This window comes from Chrysemys picta, chromosome 2, assembly GCF_011386835.1.
Source record: "Chrysemys picta bellii isolate R12L10 chromosome 2, ASM1138683v2, whole genome shotgun sequence".
Classification (NCBI taxonomy): domain Eukaryota; kingdom Metazoa; phylum Chordata; order Testudines; family Emydidae; genus Chrysemys; species Chrysemys picta.
Genome location: NC_088792.1, coordinates 242,461,375 through 242,471,646, shown reverse-complemented (window position 1 = coordinate 242,471,646; position 10,272 = coordinate 242,461,375). Strand labels below are relative to the sequence as shown.

The window sequence follows — 10,272 nt, the reverse complement described above, 5'->3', positions numbered from 1 at the left end:
GCTCCAACTCCAAATCTGCTGAATATTTTATTCATGCATAACTGAAAATTTCAGATCATTTTATAGCACAGCACTGTTCAGCATTGTCAGTAACTAAATGAAGGAAATGTAGCGATAGAATAGAGACCCTAAAAAACTGCCATCCTGTATAAAACCATTTTAAAGGAGATGGAAGTTATTTCCATATAACGATTTAAAGTCTGTCAAAAGTTGCCATTTCCTTCTCCAGGAAACAGATTTAGAGGCCCTTTCAGATAGAGAAATGGAATCATCTGAGCATGCAAGAATGGTAGTCAAGAACAGATTTATTACTAAAAGGCCGTATAGTGACCAGAACACCAAACCCCCAACTCTCACTGGGATTTTAGGGAGCAATTGCATAGCTATTAATAAAAAAATTAAAACATTGGATTTTTAAAGAAATGCAACGGTATAAATCAAGTCATAACTGAAGCATGTCATTCAGAATGAAGTACGTTTTCAGTACCACTTGTTTGTTAAGCCTTTGTGTATTCAACCTCACATTTACATCATTAAATTCCTGAGATCAGGAATTTTCTTATTTAGCCCTTGATCCTGCAAGCTGTTCTATGAGGGTGGACCCCTGCATGGGAACAGGAGCGCATCTTTTGAAACAAACAGCGCAGTGTATGAAAGACATCAGGGAACAGCATCAGGTTTGAATGGTAATGTCTAGAAGAGATTATTGAACACATTCAGCAGTTGCTGAAATCAACAAGGTCTCTCTTTTCTCTGGGATAACAGTATTAACTCTGAAAAGTCACTGAATGCTATCTCAAAACAGTGTTAATTCCAGCTATGCAAAACGGTCATGTATAATATGTGCTATTAAAAGAAGTCACTCCACTGATTATGGGTGCAATTTATTTTTTGTTAATATGACATGAACTCCATGATTTCTTAACTGAAAGAACCCAAGCACACAACAGACATGCCCAACCCTTTTTGTATCCTTACTTCATACCTGACTCCATCTGCCATGCCTCCACCTTCTCTTCCTTTACGGATAATTCTTAACTCATACAGTGATTTTCATCTGTTGATTTGTTTTGACCTACTTCTTAGGCAGCTTGGACACAAATATTACCAGACCCATACATCAGATAACTTGTATGAAAATACTGTACATAGTTTTAATACATATTTGATTCTTGAACTCTCAAAATAATATCACACTGAAATAAAAATTACTTTGGAAATAAGTGTTTTAAAGGAAACTAAAAATCACAGCAACAAGTGTAACAAATTATATAAACAAATATACAGTATCTTTGTTAATGTATATATTTTACATTTTTTCACCAACTCCTTTTATTAAAAAGAGGAGCAGGGTGGTCAGATTTAATGCATTACATGTTTCGTCAGAGATCTTGCTGAATGTCACTTAATGCACTTGTAAGTCGCCTTATTTTCTCTTCCATGGCCTTTTTACTGTTTGCTGTTTCTTGCAGAAGCTGACGCATTTCTTCTTCAACCTGGTAAACCTGAAATTATAAAAAGATACATACAAAATTCAACCTGTATGTTAGTATATTATAGGAAGAGTAATCTTGCTTATTTTTTATTACTGATTGAGAATCCCAGAGTAATTACACAATATATTGCTATTCTTATAAAGAGTACATTTGAGTACAACTTGCTTCATACAATGTATGACAGATATGGCAACAGGAGTAGTACAAGGTAAAAACTTTCATGAAGAACTGTGCAATGTGAAAACAGGTGATAAAGGAAGACAAGACGGGATAAAACAAAGTTGCTAGGAGAACAGCAAACTAGAAAGTCTTTCACATCAAATGTTTGTAAGAGGGACACTAGATGTGTCAGTATTAGAGTCATAGGGTGACTGCCTCTTTAAAGGGAGATGAGCCCAACTTGTGACACAGCCAACTCATCTGCCCAGGTGGGGAAAATGGATTGTGTGATTCAATCCTTTACCTATCCCAGAGGCCTGAGAGTTCTGGGCAGTGTGGAAAGGAGAGAGACTTCATCAGAAGCCTTGAGAAGACTGCTGAGGAATACAGAGGAGGAGGAGGAGGAGGGCTCCTGCAGCAGACCCTGAGACACCAGAGGAGAAAACACCCCAGCTAGGAAGGACTGGGCTTGGCTTGCAAAAGAAGGGAGCGACTCCAGGCACAAAGGTGTGGGAGAGCTGCTTGGGATGGAGCAAGTGAACAACTCAAGGGGCTAATGGGAAAGGGTGACATTCAAATTAAATTATAATTACAATAACAGCATTTTAATTTTTTCATTAAATAAAAAGGCAAAAGAGTGTCTAAGTTAATAAACACGGATGAGACGTGGCCCTCAGAAAGGAGGGGCTGGGTCCAGTTTAAAACTGGTATGTGAATTCTGTGTTTTGTGTTTGTTTTTCAACTTGTATACCCTGGAATGGGTGGACTTTTTATTAATGGCTTAACTGGAGGGCCAAGTCACTGAGGGGAAACTGAGGCAGGAATGCTGCATGGCCACACTGTACAATTAGGGTGAAATCTGGAGGCAGTGACCTTGTTACAATCTGTAATTGCAGCAAGTTTTGCTAAACAATAATGATTCTATAGCTAGTTATTTAGTTCTTTGGGGGAAAAGAGGATTCCAAAATTAAGAACAGCATTGATAGAAAGCATGGAGTTTCCATAGCTCAGAAGAATATTGGTGGGAATTGTCACAGTTCCATGGTTACCTGCATCTCTATCCCCCTCTGTAGTCTCCTCCAGCTATCACCTCTCTATGGGAAGGGACCTAGTGTCTCTCTCCCCTCAGACTGGGGATTTAGGCTTGCACTCCCGCTGCAATTCATTGTGATTATCCCAGCAGGTCTGACCTTAGTCCAGCCCCTGTGGTTCACTCTCTTTCAGGGACAATGACATGGTTACCAGTGACCAGCCAGCTTTCACAAAGCCCAACACATTTATTTTAGGACAAAAAGCATTAGAGAAAACATCAAAACACACAAACAAACAATTCAGACACCTGATAAGTTTACCAGGTGTCACCCATCTTACACAAAGAGACCCTGGCAGGTTCTAGTCCTTCAAACCCTTACAGCTAGGTTCTGCCCTCTTAGTTACAATCTCATGTCAGTTTTTGGATCCGAATGAACTAGGTGGTTCAGTTCATCCTGACCCTTCATACCAAAAGCTCTTTCTAGGTCTCCTATTCCTCTTGAACCCTGTCTGAACCAGTATATGCAATTCAACCAAAGGGATCATACTTCTCTGGAGTTGTTCACCATTCCCAGGATTTAAAACAAAAAAAAGTTAAAAAAAAAAATCTATTTAATTTAAATAAAAAAGCTGATTTTTTTTAAATAAACCAATTTAGTATTAAATTTGAAATTAAAATCTATGTTAAGAAACGTATAACCTAGTAAATCTATTTACACATTATAATCTATTAAAATCATATACATTAAATACCTCCCCCCCCCCCCCCCCCCCCAAAAAAAGAGAATGTTTACTGCCCAGTTTAAAAACAAAAAATAAAAAAAAACCACCACTGGTCAAAGTCACTGGATAAGTACTTGAACCCAGAGTTCATTGAGGTGCTAAATCAGCTTTTGACAAAAGTAGCCTCTTCTGAGTAAAAAGAGAATAGTTTCTTCATTTCAGTTTATTCAACTAGTTCAGTTCAATTACTAGTTCATTCAAAGTTACAAAACCAATTGGGAGTTGAAAAAGCACGAAAGTGTTTTTCCCTTTTCCAATCTAGGAGATTTACTAGTTCTAAAAACCTTGAAGAACACAGTGACAAGGAACAATAAGTTCAGTTCATTAACTTGAGATAATACTTCCTTTATTTAACAAATCAGTTAATTTTAAATGCAAAAAGTTTAAAATCTGAAGAAGTTTGTGTATACAGCACTTTAAGGTAGTTTTATTTTGTAAAAAAAATAATAATAATAAAGTGCTATTTTTGTGCAGTTGTAATTGAATTTGGATTTCCATCCAAAATGACACCTACATACCTCAATGGGTGGGGGAAACATGATGGGGCTGGTGGTGAAAGGGGGACAGCCACAGCAGTGAGGGAAGGAGACACTTGCTGAGGGACATCAGATAGCTCCTGACCAGTCTTATTTTCCCCCCCCTCAGGAGTCTCTGGCATGCAGTTGGGGTTGTGGGAGGGGGAAAGGAGTGCAGACTGGTGAGCATTCCCTAGCTTCCAGAATTTAACCTGGTGCAGGTGCCAAAAAGAGGCTCCAAATGTCTTGACACAAATCACAAGTAAAAAAATGAATTATCTAGTAAGCATGTACTGCATCAGTCACCATTTTTAACATAAAAATGAAAATAAAAACTCTGAATAAATGTAAGTTAAACTATACAACTGCTTAAATGTGCATCAATATAGCATATCATCCTCCTCCTGTTTACACTAAATTTGGTGCTTCTTTTTGCTAAAGGCTACATTTAATTGCAAGTTAACATGTTTTAATGGTTACCAACCAGGAGAATCAACCCATCTTTAGGAAAATAACTAAAAAGTACAAATGCAAAACAAGATGAAAATGAATGATTTGCACCAAGATTTCCTGCTTCCCGATTTAAGTCGTTATCAAAGTCAGAGATTTAAATCAATCCATGCAGCTCCCAAATGACTTTTGTTCTTGGGGGAAGCTCAGTAACCCTCCACAATGGCGCCAGAATGCAATCCCTAGCTTATGATGATACATGTAACATTTGTAAAAAAAAACAAAGTTTACAACTAATCCATTGGCACATCTCAATGGAACAGTCTTTGAAGTTTGCATGCTTCCAAGGTATCACATCTGTTATAAAAATTATAAAAGCCAAAAAAAGGTACAGTGTTACATGAAATACTTTATCACCATTTTTCTTGCCTCTCTAATAATTAAGGGATGTTCATGCACTGGCAATTGATAGAATATTCTTTGTTCAAGAAACATGCAGAGTCTACCTACTGTCTATGCACTTTTAGTGAATCCATTATTGGGCAAAGATTAAAAGTTCAATGTCATCAATGCTTTCATTAATGGTGATTAGCCAACACCAAAAAGACTACAGCTGTCTGCATATAACAATGGTGGGACTGAAAATGCATATTTTAAGGTCTGATATTGTATTAAAATACATTACCTTTTCATTTGCTGTTTCAATTTGTCTTTGTTTTTCATTTGCCAGCTGCAGTAATTCTGCCTGATGAGCTGCTAGTGTTGACTCAAGCTGTCTTCTAAAAGCATCATCCATTGAATGAAGTTTTTCCATTGCAACCCTACAATAGGATGAAATGTTAATCCTTAAGAAAGCCAGAAATAAAATGTAATGATGATTATACAGTTAAGACTGTATGTCAGTGGTGGGCAACCTGTGGCCCATGGGCCACACACAGCCCTTCAGGGTAATCCGTTGGTGGGCTGCCAGTTTGCTTACAGTTGCACGGCTGCCTGCAGCTCCCAGAGGCTGCGGATCACCGTTCCTGCACCGCCAGAGATTGCAATCGACTGGGAGATCCTCTAGGATTAACCAATTGATTGTGATCGACTTGTTGGTGACCACTGAGCTAGAAGATTCACACTTGCTCTTGTTAAGGGTGCTAACGACCCCTAAGGCTTTCAACCATCTACTTATACTAGCAAAAGATATACATATTATTCTCGCTTAAATGGTCTAAGTATTATTTCCTCCGTTTCTTCTAAACAGGTTGGGCGAGAATGGGTCTATTATAAACACATTTTCTAAGAATTAAAAGGGTAAATCTTGTATGCGGAATCAGGAGCTCCTGAGAGGATGTTTCAATATAAAACTAGAATATGCAGCTACATAGAGCAACACTATAGTACAGACCTATTTACATGCGAATCCGCTTAACGCGCGGTAGTGCCATGCCTCCCAGTGCTACCTATGTAACACACGAGACTCATTAACATGAGGTACAGGAACTTGCTATAGTAGCGCTATAGATTTGCACTGACAGAAATCGACAGGAAGCGCAGAGCAGAAACGTGTTGCACGTCTTTAACGTTGCTGTCCCTTTCCCGTCGGCGGTAAAGTGCTGCCACAGCAAAGGACCCTGCAGTGCTTTAAAGTCCCTGCCCCTTTTGCCCTCCCTTGGCAGTCGACGGGCGTGGGAGCGTGCAAAGGGAGCAGCTGCCTCGGGGCCGGTGATTTATAAGGGCCCGGGGTCCGGACGCCACTACCGCAGCAGCGGTGTCCGGAGCCTCGGGCCCTTTACATCGCCATGGGAACTCTGGGAGGGAAGGACCAGGCAGCCTGGAAGGGCTGGCTGGGGGATGCTGCCCCCTAGCCCTGCCCCGTCTGGTCCACCCGAGGGCCTGCCCCTTCCGGGGGCCAGAGCTGCCCCCGCCCCATACCGGTACGTGTCTTTCACCCCTGTGTAGTAGTAATAATGTTTTTATTAGATTACCCATTTGAATTTATATTCTTGCAAAGTGCCATTAGCAGATAGGTCTGCAGTATTTGGGATGCTGTGAATATGTATGTAATCCTAGATTATACATACATTTATATATAAAGATATTTCAGCATGGCCCTCTTAACCCACGGTCTGTTAACACACGGGTGTGACGGCTTGACTCCCGACATCCGCGCGTAAACAGGTCTGTACTGTATTCAGACACTATGAATACACAGCCCTATGAAATTTCACACACAACATTCTTTTTCTAGGATACATTTCAGTAGCATTGAGCTTCCAGCACTGCTCCCAATGCTTAGCCCTAACAATTATTTCATTTTGTTCTGGAGTAACTAAATTTAGATCATTAAGATATTCCTTTACACTGCTGACCAGATTACCATTATGTCCCACCTCTCTTAAAACAGAGGAAATCCTCACCAAAGGAAAAAAACATTTTACCAGTTTTAGTGGGGGATATGTAAACTAAATCCTTAGCAGAAAGAGGTACTTCATCAGTAGTTATATTTTAGTGAGGCACACTAACAGAATAGTTGTAGCAATGAGCAGTCCTTTTCTCAAGGAAGTTTCATGGAAAAATCAAAATAATGTCTTTGACTGCCTAATCTCATTAGTCATAGATTCTTTTGCATCGTTGGGTCTAGCATAACTTGCCATGTCTCTGCTTATTGCTGTTGCGCGTGTGGCCTAACTACACAAAGTCCACTGTTCGACTACCTATGCCTAAAGAGAAAAGAACAGTGCTTAAAAAATGGTTGTGAGAGCCACAGCATCATTAACAATAGTGGGAAGTCTTTAAAAAAAAAGTTTTCCTAGCATAGACAAGATTTATGAGACTAGTTATATTGACACATCATTCAGTATTTATTTGGCTGACATGGTAGGCAGTGCCATTTGTACACATGTTTACTGAAGACTACCACCTTCATCTTCAGAATATGTCTACATGATTTTTTTTTTTTTTTGGAAGTCTCATTTCCTTAGGCTTTGTTTACTATCAACTCCTAATCCACTGTTAATTGCTTCAACTAACACTTCCCCTGAAAGCACTGATGATAGAGAAATAAAGTCATATTAAAATATGCAATGGATCCAAATGCAAAACAAACAAAAAAAAAACCTCCAACTTTTCAGTAATAATCTGGGGGTGGGAGGAAGGAGAGAAGGGAGAAAGAAATTCAGATACTGTCTTACTTATTATTTTTCCCCTCAAAGGCATTAAATGAAAACCTAAGTACTCATTATTAATTATAGCCACTTGTTTGGTGCCGCAGCAACACAAATGCAAAGTCACACAAACAGGACTACACATTTATCCTCTCAATAAATTTATGCCAAATGGGCCTCCTCTATGTGGACTACAAATTTATGTTTTATATAAATTTTATTAACCCTTGTTTAATCTTAATGGGGCCATAGAACTAGGATCTCCAATAGGAAGTAACTTTATCTGAGTACTAAACATTTGGGAATCTAAAAATCTAATACATTGAAAGTGCAGTTAAAAACTGAGGGGAAGATCCTGCAGATACCTACTTCACAGAAGTAGTCCTTACACACACACACACACACACACACACTTCTTATGTGAGTATAAGAGTGTTTGTGATTGGACCTATAGAAAGTACTTGCAACTTCATTATGAATGCTAATATTGTGTACCAAAATTTCACCTGTCTTGCATGGTGGACTATGTACAAGTTTAACAAGACAACCATTATTAGTATTTTTGTTTTTACTTCTGAGTTTGAAGGCTTTTGTTTCTCTCTTCGATCAGCTTCTTTTCCCTGATATCAAAGTTTTCTTTCATTTGTTTAACTTGTGTCTCAAGGTGGCTTAGTAGTTCTCCTTTATCTTGCCACTTCTTATTCATTGCACTGAAAATAAAACACAAAACGTTCAGAGTGCATACAGATTCTAATCATTTAAAATGGGGGGGGGGGGGGAGGGGAGGGGAGGGGAAAAAAAAAGTGATATTTTTACATTTCCCAATTTTCAAGTTCTAACCCTCGAAAGTGAGGCTCTGGCCTACCCATGTACTCTTCTCCCAACCAATCTGAACACAAGATTTCACTTGAAATTTCAGTGTGGGCCATAACCTTTCATTATGCTTATAACAGTATACATCACCTATATGCTTTCCCAATATCTTCCAGTTCTGCTTCTTTTTCTTCTAGCAGTTGTTTTAATTCCTCTTTTCTTTCATTTTGCCTTTCTACCTTTTCCATTAGCTCTTCCAGCTGTGCAGTTTTTTCATCCAATTGTACCTGAAAAGTCTTTTGGATTTCAACATTTTCTTCCCGCTGTTTTCTCATCTGCTCATCTCTCTCCTGTAAACCCTATAAACACAACAACATTTGTTTTGGTATAAATGGGTATAAACTGGCCATAAATAAATTTAGGTTGAAAATTAGATGAAAGTTTCTAGCCATCAGAGCAGTGAAGTTCTGGAACAGACTTCAAATACAAGTAGTGGGGGCAAACCACTCAACTCGTTTTAAGATGAAGCCTGATAGGCAATTCTGTCACATCCTGCTCATAAACCTATGACAGCAGGGTACTAGACTCAAGCACCCACAAGATCCCTTCTAGTCCTATGTATAGTCCTCGTTTTTATTAACAAAACTTTCTTGCAATTATGTTAACTTACAGGATATACTGGTTGCAAAACAAAAAAGCAATAATTTCTGATGGAAAAATTGTAATAAAAGAACATTGAAGAGTTCAAACTCTGCTACTTTTAAAAATATACTGTATATAACTAGCGGATAATTTGTCTATATTAATCTACTTAGACAAAACTCCTCCAGAAATAACGGAGTTTTGCTATGATAAATGAGGCAAAGGTTTGAGTCCCACTGGAATTTATAATGCTAGTTTAACTGTAAGTATGTTACCCTATTGCTCCCTGAATGCAAAAGGAACAGAATAAAAGAAAATATTTTATACTTGAATATAAAATTTCAAATTCAACTGATTATTTTAATGAAGCAAAAACCAATAAATTAAGTGAGACCTGTCCTACATTTTTCTTCTACATTTCTGATACTGATTTTTATCTGGGAGTAAGTCTGTACATAAATACAGTCATATATGGCCTGGTCCTGCACCCAATGAAGTCAATGGGAGCGCACTCTCAGACAGCTATGGCACTGCTTTCCTAATTTTATTCAAGTCACTGCCACAATTTTCACTCGAACTCTGTTTAATTTAAGCATACCGTATGTGCACACACACACTCACACGCCACTTACTTCTTTTAATTTCCTAATTGTTTCTGTTTGATCTTCCACTATTTTGGTCTTAATTCTTAGCGCATCATTGTTGCGTTCATTTTGTTTTTTTAGAATCTCACTTTCATTGGTCAGAACCTCAATTTTTGCTTCTAGTTTTCCACGGTCTTGAGCAAGAGAAGCTCCTGGATAAACACAACATTACAGCACTGCAGATCTTGAAGGCATTTTCCAAGCACATTTCAAAAAAGTGAACATTTTATGCAAGTGTGGACATGCTTGTATCTCCTGCATGGAGCAAAACGCTGGACTGGAACCTTAGTTTGTAACTACACAATTTTTTTTGAAAATGTTCAACAGTGACAACTTAATGGTATTAAACACTTGCTGTTTAGACCTCCTTTGGGCACTTCTATTAAAAATGATCAGTAATAATGCTTACAGATCTAAGCTAAGCAATTTCAAAGAGACCACCAGATGGTGCTAAATCTGTACTGCTAGTTATAGTGCAGAAGAACAAGAGGATAAAAGCCACAACATCACTTATTGCTCCAACCATTTAAATTAGTCGTCTTCAAGGACACCTGCAATTTGATTTTCACTTTGGGGGATGAAAGTG

The 10,272-nt window shown here is 38.4% G+C and overlaps 1 protein-coding gene across 7 annotated transcripts in view; it reads right to left on the bottom strand.

Annotated features, from left to right (window-relative positions):
* Nucleotides 1-868: 868 nt before the first annotated feature.
* LRRCC1 (leucine rich repeat and coiled-coil centrosomal protein 1) overlaps nt 869-10,272 on the bottom strand; it is a 54,061-nt gene continuing 44,657 nt past the window's right edge. For all 7 annotated transcript variants that reach the window (XM_065585856.1, XM_005299394.5, XM_005299395.5 and 4 more), the window contains 5 exons: nt 9,675-9,838; nt 8,551-8,759; nt 8,160-8,297; nt 5,121-5,256; nt 869-1,505 (listed from right to left, as the gene is read on the bottom strand). In XM_065585856.1, coding sequence (XP_065441928.1) covers nt 1,383-1,505; nt 5,121-5,256; nt 8,160-8,297; nt 8,551-8,759; nt 9,675-9,838 — 770 coding nt within the window. In that variant the 3' untranslated portion in view covers nt 869-1,382. The remainder of the gene's footprint in view (nt 1,506-5,120; nt 5,257-8,159; nt 8,298-8,550; nt 8,760-9,674; nt 9,839-10,272) is intronic.